This window comes from Triticum urartu, chromosome 2A, assembly GCF_056163025.1.
Source record: "Triticum urartu cultivar PI428250 chromosome 2A, HENAU_Tu73, whole genome shotgun sequence".
Lineage (NCBI taxonomy): Eukaryota > Viridiplantae > Streptophyta > Magnoliopsida > Poales > Poaceae > Triticum > Triticum urartu.
The window spans coordinates 721,874,348-721,893,531 of NC_141874.1; the positions used below are offsets into that span (position 1 = coordinate 721,874,348).

The window sequence follows — 19,184 nt, forward strand, 5'->3', positions numbered from 1 at the left end:
CCGAAAAGTTCAAATCGGTTGCACCGAGATCGAAAACCTAGATCAACTTAATGAACTCGGTAGGACCGAAAATGGAGTATCGGTCAGACCGAGATTCATAAAGAGGTTTTGGAAGTTTAAGTCTATGACGAATCGGGGACTCCGAGCGCTCCTCACACAGAGTGGTTCGAATCTGACTTGATCAAATTTTGTGATGCAGCATGAATAGAGTTTGAGACGAGAAAAGCATAGATAGCTAGACGAGGTTCTTAAGCATTCTTGTCCATCCACTTGGCAAAAGAAGATAAAGCCAAACAATCAAAACAACAAGTGGATGTTCTTGAATGAGTAAAATATGCAATCAGCATGCTCACACAATAAGATAGCAAATGAAATATGTGGCAAGGCATGCACAACCAATTCTAGCATCTATCAAGCAATTTGCGATGACTAGGTCATCTATATATGAGTATATTGACTTAGGAGTCAAGTGAGAACACTTGATCGTAGGTCATACTCATCGTTTAAGCTCAAGTGGGGTTACCACTTTTACATAAAGCATTGTTTTGTTCACATCTTTAGAGTTGCTATAGCTCAGTCTTAGAGTAAAGCTCCCCCTAGATGTGATATCCCCCCTAAGAGGGATGAACTAACCTTGGGTTTTGTCGATGATGACTTCATGTAGATATTGAAGATGTGGATGCTCAATGTTGATGTAGATCTCTTGTAGCTATCCATTTGAGTGAATTGCACTTTCAATACCTACATGGGTTAGTCCCACAAGGAACAAACAAGGATATCCATAGACATAGAGTGATGCACACAAAAGATGATGTCCATGAAAACTTTTAGGTTACCTTGTCCCTTGTCTTACCAACAAGAGGGTTTGTGACTCCTTGAACTAGTGCAAGATGTGGAAGTTGATTGCACTTGTTCTTGCCAAAATGATAAGAGTGAAGTATGTTGGCGGAGTGACCCTCAAGAACTCTCTAGTTCTTCTTCTTTTGGATCCACATCATCTTGATGGGAATCCTTGGAGTTGTAGTCGTACTTGATGAAGTGGAACTTGAAGTAGTCTTGGGAATCCACTTGACTAAGGTCTTTGGAGCTTCTTCAAATGCATCAATTTCCTCTTGAAGCTTGTCCTTGCCTTTTTGCTCGTAGTCTTGTGGTGGAAGATCATCTTGAGCTTGTGTCCCTTTGAAAGAAGTATACTTCTCTTGTTGAGGGACAAACTTCGTCTTGGGGTATTGATCTTCTTCCCATTCAACTCCATTGGCATTGAACTTTCGTTCAAAACCAACACCTTGATTCTTCCGGTGCATTCCTTGCTTGCGCACAATTTCCTCGAATTGCTTACTCCCGGGAAGGCTCTTGTACACTCCTTTCTCTATAATTCCCGTCAATAAGCTATTTTCTTGCTCAAGTGTAACTTGGCTAAGAGAATCATTAGTGGAATCAAGAGAACTACTAGAAGCAACAATATTGGATTTAGCATGATCATTGTTACTACTAGAGGAAGAATCTTTCTTGTTACTAGACTTGACTTGAGGCATGTAAGTGGATAAGAGTAAACGCTTGGCAATGTAAGAAGAACTTTTCTTGCGGAGATCATCATTGATTGCCTTTAAGAACGCATGCTCTTGCTCAAGATTGAGCTTTTCAAAGCGTAGTTTCTCATGAGCTCTTAAAAGTTCTCGGTGATCTTCGAAGATAGTGTCATGAGCTAACTTAAGAGTTTTTAGTTCTTTAGTTAGAGCCTCAATCTTCTCCTTATCATTGTCACTCATTTTATCTTGATTAGCATGTTTAATTGGTCTTTCATCATAGTATTCATCACTAGAGTTGTCACCAAGCAAGTCATCACCTAACAAGTCATCTTCATCACTATTGAAATCAACATACTCGGGGGGTGTTACCTTAGGACCTTTGGCCATGAAGCATCTTCCAATTCCTTCATTTGGTGAGTCAAATATGTCGTAGGAGTTGGGTGACACAAGTGCTAGACCGGCAACACCTTCATCTTGAGTATCTTCGGAGTCGGAGTGATAACTTCTCTCGGAGTGGCTGTCGGAGTCGGAGCCGGATACCCATTCACCAACATGAGCTTGATGTCTTCGTCTTGTATAGCTCCTTGATGATTTTTCCTTCCTTTCCGAATCCTTGCTTCTCCGTGAGTATCTTCGTTCATAACGATCATCTCCACTCCTTCTCTCTCTTGGCGATGATCCTTTGCTTCTTCTTTTTGGGGAATCTTCTCTTCTCTTGTAGGGAGCCGTACACTTATTGGAATAGTGTCCGGGTCTTCCACAATTGTAACAGTTTCGCTCTCGACTAGAACATCGTTTGTCATTGTAGGACCTTGACTTGGAGCTTCTATCTTTGCTTCTACTCTTGTAGAACTTGTTGAAGTTCTTCACCATTAAGCTCAATTCTTCATTGAAGTCTTGTTTCTCACTTGATGATGTAGGGGCTTCACATGAGGCTTTATAGGCACCACTTGACTTGTTGTGAAGTTCCTCTTTATCCTTAAGTGACATCTCATGAGCAACAATTCTTCCAATCACCTCCGTTGGCTTGAGATCTTTGTAATTGGGCATCATTTGGATCAATGTGCACACGGTATCATATTTTCCATCCAAGGCTCTTAGGATCTTCTTGATGATGAATTTATCGGTCATCTCTTCACTTCCTAAGCCGGCAATCTCATTTGTGATGAGAGCAAGCCTAGAGTACATTTCAGCGACACCTTCACCATCCTTCATCTTGAACTTGTCAAGTTGGCTTTGAAGCACATCCAACTTGGATTCCTTGACGGAGTTGGTACCTTCGTGCATATCAATCAAAGTGTCCCAAATTTCCTTTGCATTCTCAAGGCGGCTGATTTTGTTGAATTCTTCGGGGCGCAATCCGTTGAAGAGAATATCACAAGCTTGAGCATTGTATTGCAACATCTTCAACTCATCCGCGGTAGCTTCACGGTTTGGTTCTTTCCCATCAAATAAGTCACCTTGCAAACCAACACACACAATGGCCCAAACGGCAGGGTTATGTCCAATAATATGCATTTTCATTTTATGCTTCCAACTAGCAAAATTAGTACCATCAAAGTAAGGACCTCTACGGTGATAATTTCCCTCGCTAGACGCCATACTCTCCTAGGTTGTGAAACCAAGGCTATGACCACCAAAAGCTATGGAGATCAAGCAAATGGAGACCAAAACTCTGATACCACTTGTAGGATCGAAAGTATTTCTAGAGGGGGGGTGATTAGACTACTTGACCAAATAAAAACTTAACCTTTTCCCAATTTTAGTTCTTGGCAGATTTTAGCTATTTTAGGACAAGTCAAGCAATCATCACACAATTCAAGCAAGCATGCAAAGAGTTTATGGGCAGCGGAAAGTAAAGCATGCAACTTGCAAGAATGTAAAGGGAAGGGTTTGGAGAATTCAAACGCTATTGGAGACACGAATGTTTTTCCCGTGGTTCGGATAGGTGGTGCTATCCTACATCCACGTTGATGGAGACTTCAACCCATGAAGGGTAACGGTTGCGTTAGTCCACATAGGGCTCCACCCAAGGGCAACGGTTGCGCGAGTCCACGAAGGGCTCCACCCACGAAGGGTCCACGGAGAAGCAACCACCCACAAAGGGTCCACGAAGAAGCAACCTTGTCTATCCCACCATGGCCATCGCCCACGAAGGACTTTCCTCACTAGCGGTAGATCTTCACGAAGTAGGCGATCTCCTTGCCCTTACAAACTCCTTGGTTCAACTCCACAATCTTGTCAGAGGCTCCCAAGTGACACCTAGCAAATCTAGGAGACACCACTCTCCAAGAAGTAACAAATGGTGTGTAGGTAATGAACTCCTTGCTCTTGTGCTTCAAATGATAGTCTCCCCAACACTCAACTCTCTCTCATAGTATTTGGATTTGGTGGAAAGAAGATTTGAGTGGAAAGCAACTTGGGAAGGCTAGAGATCAAGATTCATATAGTAGGAATGGAATGTCTTGATCTCAACACATGAGTAGGTGGTTTTCTCTCAGAACATATGAGTAGGAATGGTGTGTGTGTTCTGATGGCTCTCTCATCGAATGAGAAGGAGGTGGAGGGGTATATATAGCCTCCACACAAAATCCAACCGTTACACAGTTTTCCAATCTCGGTGGGACCGAATAAATAAACTCGGTCTGACCGAAGTAGTAAACCTAGTGACTGTTAGGAATCTCGGTGGGACTGACATGCAACTCGGTAGGACCGATTCGGTTAGGGTTTGGGCATAACGTAATCTCGGTGAGACCGATTACACAAACTCGGTGAGACCGAGTTTGGTAAAGAGCTAACCAGAGAGTTGGTCAGGCAAACTCGGTGGGACCGATTTGCTCTTTCGGTGAGACCGAGTGGAACTCGGTGAGACCGAAAAGTTACAAAGGGAAAACACTGAGTTTACATTGCAATCTCGGTGGGACCGATTCGCTCTTTCGGTGGGACCGAAAAGTTACGAAAGGGAAACAGAGAGTTTGCAACCCCATCTCGGTGGGACCGAGATCCTTATCGGTAGAACCGAATTGCTAGGGTTTGGCAGTGGCTAATGACAATTGAAACTCGGTGGCGCCGGATAGGAAAAATCGGTAGGACCGAGTTTGGCTTAGAGTTTAGGTCATATGTGGATATGGGAAAGTAGTTGAGGGTTTTGGAGCATATCATTAAGCACATGAAGCAAGAGGCTCATTAAGCAACACCTCATCCCTCCTTGATAGTATTGGCTTTTCCTATGGACTCCATGTGATCTTGGATCACTAAAATATAAAATGAAGAGTCTTGAGCTTTTGAGCTTGAGCCAATCCTTTGTCCTTAGCATTTTGAGGGTTCCACTTTCACATCCATGCCATGCCAATCATTGAGCTTTCCTGAAATAATCATCTTGGAATAGCATTAGCTCAATGAGCTATATGTTGTTATGAATTACCAAAACCACCTAGGGATAGTTGCACTTTCAGTGGGTGCGCTGACGCGCCCCCACAGGAGACAGACAAGATCGAGTACTTACTTCGGCTGTCGGCCAGGTCGTCGGTCCTCCGGCTCAACTCCCGAGCCTGGGAGTTGAAGGCGGCAGCACGAAGGTTGTGGTATTCCTGAAAGTTCAGAAAAAAAAGCAAAGTAAGGTAGCCATCGAGAAAGATCCGACCCGGCTGCGCAGCAGTCGGCCCGATTCTCGGGGACTACACCCAGTGGGTGCGCTGACGCGCCCCCGCGGAAGAAATTAAGAAAGCAAAGCAGCCAAGAACGAAGGACTCACCCGGATAGTGGCTCGTGTTGACAAGAACTCCTGGGTGAACTGTTGCAGCAGGGCGGCCTGAGCTTGCAGCCGGCTCCGGACCCCTTGAGCCACCACATCCAGCTCGCCAGTCCCCCCGCTGGGAGTCCACTCGGACGTGGCGGTGCTGGCCGCCTCCAGATCTTCCGCCGACTGGCCTACGCCCGCAACTCGGCGCAACTCCGGCGGACCGGCGCCTCCCCCTGCGCGCCGGCTCGCCGCCGGCTGCACCTCAAGGCCGGCTCTGTTCTCCGGCTCACCTCCGGCCGGCCCCTCTGGCGCCGCTGACGATTGGCCGCCTTGGCCCGCTCCGGTTGGCGCTGCTGGCGGCGCTCTCCTCGCAAAGGCCACGGGGTCCTCCCCCCTCTCCATCAGCGGCGGGTCTGGGACGATCTCCTCCGCCAGGGGCAATGGGGTGTCGGGGGCTGCGGCTCGGAGAGGAATGGCGAGCAGCGGAGGCTGGTTGTGCGAGCTTTCCGCCTCCGTCTCCGCGGTAGCCGCCTCCGTCTGGGCCTTGGCTGCCGCGTCGGCCTGCTCCCTCGCCGCCTGGGCGGCCGACTTCTCCGCCGCCTCGCGCTCCTCCCGCGCTTCACGGGCGTTCCACTCTGTGGCCTCCCTGAGATCGGCGCGGGGGTCCACGCGACGGGAGCTCGAAGACCCTCCAGCCGGCCCCACGACGGAGCCACCCGGACCCGCTCAAGGGAAAGCGGCGCCCTGTCCAGCAAGCGAGAAAAAGTTAAGAAGAATATTCGAAGAGAAAGAGAATGATTACGAGCATGTGGCAAGGCAATTGAAGACTTACGCTGAGACCGCCAGAGGCTGCTTCACCGCCTTGCGGAAGCGGGCCGCTTTCGCAGCCGCCTCGTCTCGCTTGGTCGCCGCGGCAGAGGCTTTGGACTTCTTCGGCCGACTGCCGAAGAGGCCTGAAGCGGCCCGGCGCTTCTGTGCGCCGCCGCCGGCAGCCGGCGCGATAGACGAGCCCGCGCCCTGATGGTCGGCCGCCGGCTGGCGACGCGGGGCGACTTCGGCTTCGAAATCGTCCGGCCAGTCCTCGAAGCTCGTGATGAACCTTGAGCCCCCGGGCTCGGCGCTGTCCCCCACCACGGCGTCTTCCATGGCAGCCGCCCCCAAGTCCGGGTCGTCAACGTCGTCCGCCGTGCGGTCGGGGGCATACTGGCGTTCAATCCCTGCCGCCCCAGCCGGCGGCGCAAGAAGAGGGTTCTGCTCAAAAGAACCGACTGGTCAGAAGCCGGCCGTCATGAAGCCGGCTGATGACAAAAAGAAGATAGAGAGAGAAGCTTACCACGGGCGGAGGATTGGCGCGAGAATACGGCACCTTGCCGTATTGCCAGTCCCCGGCGAGCTTGTAGTTGGCGATGTAATTAACCATGAGCGACACCTCCGCGTGGGGCATTTCCCATGTGCTCAGCCGGCTTGGGTCGAAGCGGCCGCTCATCTGACACATCATATGGGGCCGGCTTTGGAGAGGAAGGATCCGGCGCTCCACGAAGGCGGCCACCAAGTCGGCCCCGCGCAGGCCTTCCGACTGAATCATCACGCGAAGCCGGGAGATGGCGGCGTTCCCGGCCGGAGACAGTGACCAGGACCGGAAACTCCACGAGGGCTGCCTCCCAGCCGGCGGGCCGGCTACGTAAGCCGGCAGGTTGATGTAGTCTCCTTGCTCGGCGACGTTCTTCACGTAGAAATATGATCTTTGCCAGACCTTCACCGACTGGATCAGGGGGATGGGCGGGAACGGGTTGTTCTCGCTCGCCCTCCTCATGGCGATGAAGGCCCCGCAGGGGGCGGGCACGCCGGCGACGGCTGTGCCGAGCTTGCTCTGGAAGAACTCTCTCCAGAGCTCCAGCGTGAGGAGCAGCCCCAAGAAGCCTTCGCAGAGGGAGACGAAGGCCGACAGCAGCATCACCGCATTGGACGTGAGGTGATGCGGCTGGAGGTTGTAGAACTCCAGGAAAGAGCGCAGAAATCCGCTCGCCGGAAGGCCGAAGCCGCGCAGGCAGTACGAGCGGAAGACGACCCGCTCGCCCTCCTCCGGTGCCGGCGAGATCTCCTTCTCCGGCGCCAGGCGGACCTGTACGAGGTCGGCGCCGGGCAGGCGCCGAGTCTGGCGGAGGAACTCCACATGGTCTTCATGGACGTTGGAGCCGTCCCACGAGCTTGACAACGCCATGGGAGCGAGGCGGTGTAGAGACGCGGCGGCGCTGAGACGGGAAGCTGCGACGGCAGCGAGAGGAAGAAACGAGGGTTAGGAGCGGCGGAGCGGGAGAGAGCGTGCGAACCTCTGTCGCTCTCCCTCCTCCCCTACTTATAGGCTCATGTGGCGGAGCCGAGGAGGCGCGGCGTGGGGAAGCATGGGGATCGATCGTGCCCACTCCCCACGTCCCGCGATTATTGAGCCTTAACGGCGAAACAAAACTGCCTCGAGAAGGCGAGTGGCCCATGTGGGCCACGGAAGATCCGCGCCCGGACCAAGGCTCGCGAGTGGCGGGCCCGGGCCTGCGGCGGCGTCCCGTCGCGCGCGTGCGCTCGCAGGATCTCGCCGCCACATGGCCGCAGGAGGGCCCGTAGTCAGCACGCAGGTCCCCCCCCTCCTCCCGCCTACAAGACGCGGGGCTCTCTGAAGTCGGCATACGCCCGCTAAGCCGGCTCTTCAGGATGGCAAGCTGACCAAGCTTCTCGTCCCTTTGTCCGCCTCGGAGCTCGATCAGCTTCGGGGACTACTGTCGGAGTAAATAGCCATGGGTAGCCTAGCCAGCTTCCCCTGGCCCTTCTGAAAAAGTTACGAGCCCGCCCGGCTCTCAAGAATCCAAGACATGGGGCCGCCTTCCCCTTGCTGGCTGCCACCCAGGCCGGCTTTCGGAAGGCGGTCCGACTTTAGCCCTCATGAGAAGGTCGACTCCAAGAAGCCGGCCATGAGAAGGCCGACTCCAAGAAGCCGGCTCCCCATAAAGCGGTCAAGACCGTACCCACAAAAGTTTGCACCCACCTAACGGCGGTGCGACGGGGTGTGGCTACATAAAGCCTGCCACCCACGAATGCCGGAGCACGCCTGGCACAGTGCGCCGTACGGGGTAGGCATGACCCGTCCGGCGCGGCACTGTTGCCATGTTGACCCTAGCATCACCCACGACGGGCCGCCAGCTTGGCCCACAGACAGTGGGCCCCTTTGAGCAGAGAGACGCCCGAAGGCGGCCACGCCTCCAACCAGTCGGCCCAAGACAGAGCCGGCTCCCCGCAGCCGGCTTGCCGCCTCCCTCAAAGAAGACGCCCCATTAAGGAGACAAGACGCGGTGAGGCTACAGCGATCGCCTGACAAGCGGCGGTACTGTAGCCGCGCTTACCACGATGAAGCTCACGTCAACAAGATGGAGCCACAGTAACCAGCCGCCGGCCAGGCCCTGGACAGTGGGGCCTGCCTGTCGACCAAGGGGCCGGCAGCCGGCGGGACCCACCAGTCGGCGGCCCCAGCAGCCGGCGCAGAAGCCGGCGAGCGCAGTCACAGACGGCTGGGCCCCGCGCCCAGTCGGATTACCATTGTACCCCCGGGGGGTAGGCCTATATAAACCCCCCGGAGCACCCATGCAAAGGGTTCGACCCATTGCTAGTCCTAGACACCACACAAGGAGAAGAAGCAGGCTAGCCGTGCCCTTCTTCCTCCTCCCACCAAACAGCTCAAGGAGCGTTGTGTAGCTACTTGATTCATCTAGTGAACATGCGGAGACCCCGCAGAGCAGCAGTAGGGGTGTTATCTCCACGGAGAGCCCCGAAGCTGGGTAAGATCCGCCGGCGTGCATGCCTTCGCCTTATCCCGTTTCCAGGCACCGGCGATGTCTTACTGGCTCCCACAATGACAAGCCACCCGTTGGCATATGTCGCACCTACCACCCGACATTTATTAAATGTGTTATCGTTTATGATGTGTTGTTGTTTATAAGTATGTGTTGCTATTACAATGTGTTCCTGTTTATAAATTATAATTGTATGTTGCTTTTTATGACTATGAGTTGTTCAAATTGATGCTATGCAAACATGAGTAATCATCATATTAGCTATCCATTACTTTGTGTCTATGACTAGTGGGGCCCTATCATCATATTCGTGTTCAACCGGTAGATTTGAGGTTTTTCTTGACGATTAGTCCTAGAGTTGTGGAATATTTTGCTAAAATTGCATAGAGTTGTGCTTTTGTCTTGCCCCTAAACTTGTGTATTTGTGAAAGAAAAGATCTTGAAGCCCTCGTCCCCGATTTGTTCATTTGCTTCGTCTATGGCCATTCTGCTGACCCGATCTCTTTGCTTGTTCATTTCTTCCTCGGGCACCATCAGATCGTCCCTTCCCGAAACAGATCAACTGGTTTTAGGATTATCATTGCTCTTCCCTTGCCTTTTCACTGTTGTATCTCCTATGGTCCCTGAATCTAGTGCTACTCACGTGCTTGCATAGTCTGTGTTTGATAATATGCACATGAGAGAACTCTATGTGATCATGCTCTCTGAGGAATTGTGTATTTGAGTAGATCTATCTTTATCTCGATACTGAGTTACCTGTTGAATCTCTCCTCGAACCCCTAGGTTATTACTCGAATACTTAGATCTGGAGCTCAGATCTGGTGAAGTTGTTCTGTTAGACCTCTGTTTTAGTTATTCAGGTGCTGATCAGTTTGATTACTTATAATATAATCCCTGTGGAGAACACGACAGCCTCTATACCTAGCACCGATCAGTCACCAATCAAATTACCGCGGAAACTGACGAGAACCGGATTTATCATGCATCATAATATTAGTACCCTTCTTGACATCCTTCCTAACTTTGCCATTGTTTTCCTTTCAGCTAAACTTGAAACAATAAATAATAAATAACGCTTGTATTCCTATTTCCTATGCAAAGTTGTTTTTCAAATACTTGTATAATCCTGAGAAAGGGGGTACAAAACAAGATAGCCTACACAATCCGGATTTCACGTTGAATATCATTGGCACCAATGGTGTCAGGAGTAGTGGATGAAAGTGAACCCTTAGATCTTGATCTTGATGACCTTGATGATCTTGATGATGCCGTTGGCGAACTGTTCTTGGTAGATTTCTTCCTTCTAGCCTTTCGGGGTGGCTTTGGTATGTCAGGGTACGGTGTTGATCCCGGACTACTATTTTCTGGAGGTATACCATAGGCTGATATATCTCGAGGGTGGTCAAAATCTGCCAAACAACTTGGACAAATCAGCCGGTGGTTCTCAAAACTGTTTGTTGTTTCCCTCAAAAAAAAAAACTGTTTGTTGTAACAGCACATTTTCAAATTACTTAATTTTTTGATGGAAAGTTTAACATTTACTCATCCATTAATTAACCAGAAGAGAATTGCCTGTTTAATTAGTGAAAACCCCGCTGAAATCTGGGTACTATAGCTATATGAAGAATATTGTAAGTAATGAGTTAAAGTTTTATAACTTATCGATGATGCAACCATTAGTCCGTTTACCCCTCAACTCAGTTGTTTAATACCAATCATGTGTGCCTGCAGCTCTGATGCCCCATCATGATTATTAATGAACTAGCAGAAGATTGCTAAGCATAAACGGCAACATGGCAGCACGTCCCTATAATATCGAATGGCAAGTATCCTTCCCCATTTACACATTCCACTATAATAAACAAGACACGATCTTATTGTAGAAAAAAACATAACAGAATCTTCTAACGTGATGGAAACAGAAGGAATTGAGATCAAAACATGTGCACCACTACCAGAACTGAAGATCTGAAAAATACCTTGAGAACTCCAGGAGGTACCTGTAGATGGTCCGGAATTGCTCAACGTTGAAACGTCCGGTGTACCATTCATGTTGTTCATCTGCAAAGTAAGGATAAATTGAAACTATGTCAGTTTCCCATTAAGTCATGACCAATGGGGATTATCGAGAAGAGGCTATGAGCCACAAGAGATTTTTAGTACTGTTCTGAATTCTGTAAGATATGTATATACCCAGCTAGGAGTAGGAGAAGTAGCAGCACTCCCTGTCGGGCTATCCCAACCGATATGCGCGACATGCTTCACGTCTATGGGATGACCAATCTCCATCTCTTGCTCCTTCACCACTGCAAGCATGGCATGGACCAGGGAAGGGTGAATAAAGATAAGGATAAGGAAGTATGCAACTGAATGCAAATTTTCACAATTAGGACATGAAGAATATCGCATACCAAAGATTTGAGTAATAATCCTGAGGCCCTTGAAGACCCCTTTCATCTTGTAAGCCATCAGTGGATGTTGTGCACAGATACCAGCTGAAGCCCTTCAAATGCAAAAGCACAAGAAACCAAGGTGAGCAATGAGCTCTAGTTCCTGAAAGAATTTTCATCGGCACACACACAGAAGGAGAAGTGGTAGATGGGTCAACTGATGGTGCGCATACCTCAAGATAGAAGGTGATGCCTCTCTTCTTGCTTGTTCAATGAGGGGTGTCTCCTCCCATCCTTCAACAATGGCATTAAAGACCTCATCCACAGGAAGGCCTTATTTGCCAGGACATATACAAGCTGGCAGCACATTTCAGGAACAGAAAACTGGCATCAGCAATGGTATAAACAAAGGAGCTGTCAAGTTATAGGACTATTCTAATGCTTACTCTCGGAATAATGACAATATGAGACTATATGGATCTGTCGACCAGAAACTCTTGTCTCCATACATTGGTACTTTGATTTCAGTTGTCAGTAAATGATTTGGATGCAATTTGAAAAAATAAACAAACACAAGTGAATAAGATATTCACTCGCAATCTAAATGTAAGGAGTAGAGTTGCATTGTTTTGATGTTCTGGGCCACTCGTTCTTCGGCTGTATACCGGCTGTTGTTTGACAGACACGAGCTAGGATCTGAGTTGGTGGACTACATTATACGAGATCGATGCAGCCACGTTGAGGACACATGGCTCTTAATCAGTCAAGAACCGCGTTTCGTGGATACTGCAAAATCTCGAAAGCCCATGAAACATTTTCTGGGCCAACTGATCGGGTATTCGACATCATTTACGTTACTACGCATAGTGCAGCTGAAAAAATGACAACGTCCAAATACACAGAGTCTAACTTCTGTTACTTTGTTTTATGTACATGTAAAATAAGTTGCTCTTTATCGGTCAAAACCTCTCTAGCGTTGTTACTTCTGTTACTTTGTTTTATGTAGAAAAAAGTATTCTGATCGGTCAAAACTTCTCTAGCGTTGTTATGGTCTCCAAAACACAATCTTGACTCTATTTCTTTGACAACGCATTAAATCTAACAATATATAGATACTATTTTTTCAGGCAACCAGAAAAACTTTGAGTTCCTAATCAAGATTGATCCAAAAGACAATTCCGATACCAGATACCACATTGGAATTATGAGTATGTCAACATCTATCGAACATCCAAGAACACCATCTGGATATTACAGTAATAACTTACACAGGAATATTACAGTAATAACGATTAGTGTGATTTCTCGCTGCGCGGATCAACGCAGATTCGCAGACGCAGTCCGTCTGCATTCCTAGTTGCACCTGTTGGACACCTAGTACCAGGATTGTTTCCGTTAATGTTCTGTTTTTCCTTTTTTTATTCTTATTTTCTTTTTCTTTTTTCTTTTCTTTCCCTCCGATTCTTAATTTTTAGTTTAACGTCCATAAAAAATGATCATCATATTTTTAAAATATTCCCATCATGTATTCAAAAATGGCCACAGCATATCTCGAAAAACATTCACCATGTATTTAAAGAAATGTTCGTGTTGTATTAAAAAAGGCCCCTCGTGTACTTTAGAAGGTTCATCGCATATATAAAAATATACTTAGCATGTTTAGAAAATGTTCAGCACATATTGAAACATGTCCGTCGTGTATTAAAATTCATCCGCTTGTAGCTAGAAATTGTTCATGATGTATTTAAGCATTCATAATTTTCTTTCAAAATAGTGTATAGTGTATTTTTTTATCCATGTATCTAGAAACTTTCCATCAAGTATTTCAAAAATCAGCACCATTTGTTCGCAAATCTTAGTTGCATAGTTAATAAATTTCATTTTGTATTTAAAATATGTGAATTAATTTCATAAATTAATTGCATGGAAATTTTGTATGCATGGAAAAAAAATATTTTTAAACATCCGTCCGGAATTAGTTTTCGCTGAAATGAATGTGTCTAGAAATATTTCAGTGCTAAAATATATCCGTTTGGGCGACAGGTAATTCCAGACGGTGAGAGTACATGATTAACATTTTTAAAATACACGAAACAGTTTTTTGAATGTATAAAAGTTTTGTAAAATTAGTCAAAATAAAGAATCAATCAAATATGTATGTTTTAGGTATTTTGAAATATAAAATGATTAGATAAAATTTTGTTCAGAAGGAAAAAAACATGAGGTACTTCCAGGGAGAAAATCGTGGCGTGCTAGCCTTGTGAGATAAAACTGTGTGCTTCTCGGGCCAGGCCGAAGACAAGTCCATTAGGCAAGGCGATCATCGTGCTCACTATAAGCAAAATATAGAAGCTGCTCCGCCTAAGCGGACCAACATGATTTGGGTATAATTACTCAAAAAAATGATTTGGGTATATGAATGAACGCGGGGGCTATAGCGATAGATAGGCTGGCCAAATATGCCTTCATGAGGAGTAAATTTCTGCGCCTTTTTTTTCTTGTGTGCTTTTTGTGCCGTTTTTTTTCAGTTTTCTGTTGTTTTTGGTTTTTTGTGTTTCTTTTACAGTTTTCTTTGGGATTTCCTTTCTTCTATTTCTCTTTTTTATTTTATTTTGTGAATAAATGTCTACCTTTTTTTCAAATACATGTTGCCTGATGTAAATTTTCCGTCTGTCTAGAACATTTTTCTTATTCATGCTGAACATTTTTCAAATACATGATTAACATTTTTCTAATATATGTTTTGAATATTTTTAACGAATAAGTGTTAAAAAAATTCAGGTAGACATTGGACATATTTTCAATGATACCTTACATTTTCTAAAATTACGCATATATTTTTCCCATTTTATAAAAAAATTTAAATGTCACATAAATTATCCTGAAACGCGTGAATATAATTAAAAAATATGAAGTGTATCAACTATTTTAAATTTTTAAATACCATGAACATTTTTAAGAATCCTATCAATTATTTCTTTCTAAAGTATGTGAATAGTTTTTTTCCTTTGCATTTACATTGATCAAATTCCCGGTGAATATTTTTAGAAAAAATAAGTAAATTAGATTTTTGGAATATGTGTATTTAGATTATTTTTAAAATATAACAAAAGATAAAATGAAAAAATGTACAAATTAAGAAGCAAATGAGAAGAGGAGACATGTGGCTTTGGTCGTGTTGGTGGGCCTGACCCAGTACCATCGCACTACACGCAATGCATCCTTAGAACTCGCCACATGTTCTTCTGGAAAAAAAGAACTCGCTACAAGTAAGAATTCGACACGCCCTATGAATACATGTTTTCGCATAGGCTAGCTCGGCTCTAATTGTGCTAAGCCCACCCTGGAAATGCCGAGCTTGGGCCCATCCCGACCCAACTTAACAACTTGTGAAATTTCTAAGTTTATATTTAACAAGTATATACGCATGAGCTTCATCATCACTTGTATTGTTGTTGAAGATATTGTTGTTGAAGAAGTTCGACGCAATTCTTCTTCAACAACTTCTTCAGATTTAGAGACTTCTTCCTCAGAGTCCATTTCTTTCCCATGCCTTATCCTTGTGGGAGTTGTTCTTCTGGTTGGAGTGAGTCTTGGAAGGATTTCTTGATGAAGACTTCGAGAAGGAATTATCTTTCTTCTTTGAGAACTTTTCTTATTTTTCTTCTCAACAATAGAATCATAGCTCTTGGTCTTGCTCTTGAAACTCTTGCTACCGCCCATGATGCACTTGCCACTTGCTATAGCTTCAACTTACACATCGAACAATCAGAGATGAAATGTCCAGGATTCTTGCACTTGAAGCATGCATAGTTTCTAGATGATTTTGAGCTTGACGAGGACTTTAAGTTACTGCTCAAGCTTTTCTTCTGGAACTGATTCTTTTTTTTCAAACTGCTGAAAATGCTTAGTTACCAGCTTGAGATCTTTGCCACTTGCTCTAGCTCGAAGTTCCACATCCGACAACAGAGATGAAATGCCCGGGCTTCTTCCACTTGAAGCATGTATAATCTCTAGAAGATTTTGAGCTTGGCGAGGACTTGAAGTTACTGCTCAAGCTTTTCATCTGGGACTGATTCTTTTTTCCAAACTGCTGAAAATGCTTAGTTACCAGCTCGAGATCTTTGCTGATACTGTCAGGGTCATCGGAGTCTTCATCAGCATATTCTTCAGCATCTGAGGAAAAAATAGCTTGAGCTTTCAGAGCATGATTCTTTAGGTAGCTAGAGCCATATAGATCTCTTTCTTCTTGTTGTTCTTTATGGGTGGTCAACCTCTCCGTAACATTAGCGGGATCGAGACTTTTGAAACCAGGTATTTCGTTGATCATCAGCACACGAGTATCAAAAGAATTGTCCAGTGACCGAAGCAACTTCTTCATAATCTCATGATCGGTAATATATTCAGCACCAAGACCTTGCAGCTCATTTGAGATATCACTGAGACGATCAAAGTTTCTTGACAGTTCTCATTCCCAGGCCACTTGAAGCGGCTGAACTTGGCTCGGAGAATAACAATTCATGTTTCTTTCTGAGTTGAAACACCTTCATTGATCATCTCTCATCTGTCCCAGATTTCTTTCACTAATCCAAGTCTTATGTAACAAAGGAATTGTGCTCTATAAAGCTGATTGCAAATGACGTCATTTGCTTGAGCATCTAGTATCAATCATGTTGTTTCACTTATGTTGTGAGATAACCAAGAGTCTCAATCATGTATCCATTCTGCACAACCTGCCACATATCATCACGATGGCCTTGCTACGAATCCTCATATTTTCTTTCCAGAAAGGGTAGTCTGCCCCATCAAAGACATATGTCTTCTCTGTAGACATGAAGTTAATTGCGAAAGACATACTCAAATTCCAAGGTGGTTAGACCTTAAAAAGCAAAGACAAGTAGTACATTGCTCTAATACCAATTGTAGAATAGCAGTATGCCGACCAGAGAGGGTGACACTAGTAGAAAACAGGGCTTTGGTCCAGGACGGGTCAGCCCATTAGTCCCGGTTCAGTCCAGAACGGGGACCAATGTGGGCATTGGTCCCGGTTCGTGAGCCCAGGGGGCCGGCCGGGCCACGTGGGCCATTGGTCCCGGTTCATCTGGACCTTTTGGTCCCGGTTGGTGGGATGAACCGGGACCAATGGGCCTCGCTCCTGGCCCACCACCATTGGTCCCGGTTGGTGGCTTGAACCGGGACCAAAGACTCCCCTTTAGTCTTGGCTCATGTCACCAACCGGGACCAATGAGATGCCTATATATACCCCTCGCTCGCGAGCAGAGCACCCCAGTGCTCTATTTTCCTCTGGCCGAGGGGGAGAGGGCTTGGTGGTGCTCTAGCTCACCTCCTATGCACACAAGGTGTTCGATGGAATGCCCGAGCCACACTACTTAAGCTTTCTCCTCTCCAAGCTCGACCTCCAAGCTCCATTTTCCATAATATTTGTCTAGGTTTAGCGGTCCGTCACGCCCCGTCCCCGTATTCACCGCCGTCGATCACCCGCGCCGAGCTCATCGCCGGCACCACCGTGGTGAGCCTCTTGTTCTTATCTTCTTTCTAAAAGGAAAAATATTCTTACTTGTATGTTTACATAGATACTTGTATTATTTTCTTACTTTTATTATTGCATCTTATATAGTGCGATGGTTTTGGTATCCGCCCCCGTCGGCCCTCGTCCTGTCTATGATTCGGATGTGGTATATATATTATCTTTATAACTATTGGTTCATTTATTGTTTATGAAAATTATGCCGACCAACGTGACATAGATTTTATTTATGTAGGATGTATGTGAATCGGAAATGCCAACCGACCCTATTGTCGAGAGGTTAAATTTAGTTGAAGAAGAAAACAATTTGTTGAAGGAAAAAATAAAAAAATTGAGGAGGAGAAGATGATATTGGAGTTGCATGTTGCGGATGTCGTCGATGATCACAAGATCAAGATGGATGCAATGCGCTTGAAGATTAGAAAGATTAGAAAATATGCCATTCATACCGAGGCTTGGTATCATTATGCCGTTGGATCAATTGTTACCTTGGTTGCGATTATGTTCGCATTTGTTTTCGCATTGAAATGTTTTACATAGTTTCAATGTATGGTTTAATTAATTAGATGCTCTGGAGAGCTATATGTTGTTAGATGAGAACTATGTATGCACTTTGGTTTTAATGTGATGATGTACTTCTATTAATTTGGACACTTAATTATATATAATGCACGCAGATGAACCGGCAATGGATGTACGGTGACAGGCACACCCGCGAGTACATTAAGGGCGTGCATGAGTTTCTCGACGCGGCTGAGGCAAACAAGCAGAATGGTTTTATGTGTTGTCCATGCACTGAATGTGGGAATACGAGGTCTTACTCTAACCGAAAAATCCTTCACTCCCACCTGCTTTACAAGGGTTTCATGCCACACTATAATGTTTGGACGAGGCACGGAAAAATAGGGGTTATGATGGAAGACGGCAAAGAAGAAGAGTATGATGACAACTATGTGCCCCCTGAATACGGTGATGCTGCAACGGGGGGAGCTGGTGAAGATCAAGAGGAACCAGACGATGTGCCCAATGATGCTGCAACGGGTGAAGCTGCTGAAGATCAAGAGGAACCAGACGATGTGCCCGATGATGATGATCTCCGCCGGGTCATTGTCGATGCAAGGACGCAATGCGAAAGTCAAAAGGAGAAGCTGAAGTTCGATCGCATGTTAGAGGATCACAAAAAAGGGTTATACCCCAATTGCGAAGATGGCAACACAAAGCTCGGTACCGTATTGGAATTGCTGCAGTGGAAGGCAAAGAATGCTGTGGCTGACAAAGGATTTGAGAAACTACTAAAAATATTGAAGAAGAAGCTTCCAAAGGATAACGAATTGCCCGACAGTACATACGCAGCAAAGAAGGTCGTATGCCCTCTAGGATTGGAGGTGGAGAAGATACATGCATGCCCTAATGACTGCATCCTCTACCGCGGTGCATACAAGGATCTGAACGCATGCCCAGTATGCGGTGCATTGCGGTATAAGATCAGACGAGATGACCCAAGTGATGTTGACGGCGAGCCCCCCAGGAAGAGGGTTCCTGCGAAGGTGATGTGGTATGCTCCTATAATACCACGGTTGAAACGTTTGTTCAGAAACGAAGAGCATGCCAAGTTGATGCGATGGCACAGTGAGAACCGAAAGAAAGATGGGAAGTTGAGAGCACCCGCTAACAGGTCGCAGTGGAGAAAAATCGAGAGAAAGTACTGGGATGAGTTTGCAAAGGACCCAAGGAATGTATGGTTTGCTTTAAGGGCGGATGGCATTAATCCTTTCAGGGAGCAGAGTAGCAATCACAGCACCTGGCCCGTGACTCTATGTATGTATAACCTTCCTCCTTGGATGTGCATGAAGCGGAAGTTCATTATGATGTCAGTTCTCATCCAAGGCTCTAAGCAACCCGGCAACAAAATTGATGTGTACCTAAGGCCATTAGTTGAAGAACTTTTACAGCTGTGGAATGGAAACGGTGTACGTACGTGGGATGAGCACAGACAGGAGGAATTTAACCTTAAGGTGTTGCTGTTCGTGACCATCAACGATTGGCCTGCTCTCAGTAACCTTTCAGGACAGACAAACAAAGGATACCACGCATGCACGCACTATTTAGATGACACTGAAAGTATATACCTGGACA

At 46.2% G+C, this 19,184-nt stretch overlaps 1 protein-coding gene across 1 annotated transcript; it reads right to left on the bottom strand.

Moving 5' to 3' along the window:
• Window positions 1–10,200: 10,200 nt before the first annotated feature.
• Window positions 10,201–11,609, bottom strand: LOC147987163 (uncharacterized). Its single transcript, XM_087540263.1, has 4 exons — window positions 11,522–11,609; window positions 11,304–11,416; window positions 11,090–11,171; window positions 10,201–10,519 (listed from the first exon to the last, which is right to left on the bottom strand). The coding sequence occupies exons 1-4, from the start codon at window positions 11,577–11,579 to the stop codon at window positions 10,266–10,268; spliced, it is 507 nt and encodes a 168-aa protein (XP_087396389.1). The 5' UTR covers window positions 11,580–11,609; the 3' UTR covers window positions 10,201–10,265.
• Window positions 11,610–19,184: the final 7,575 nt, after the last annotated feature.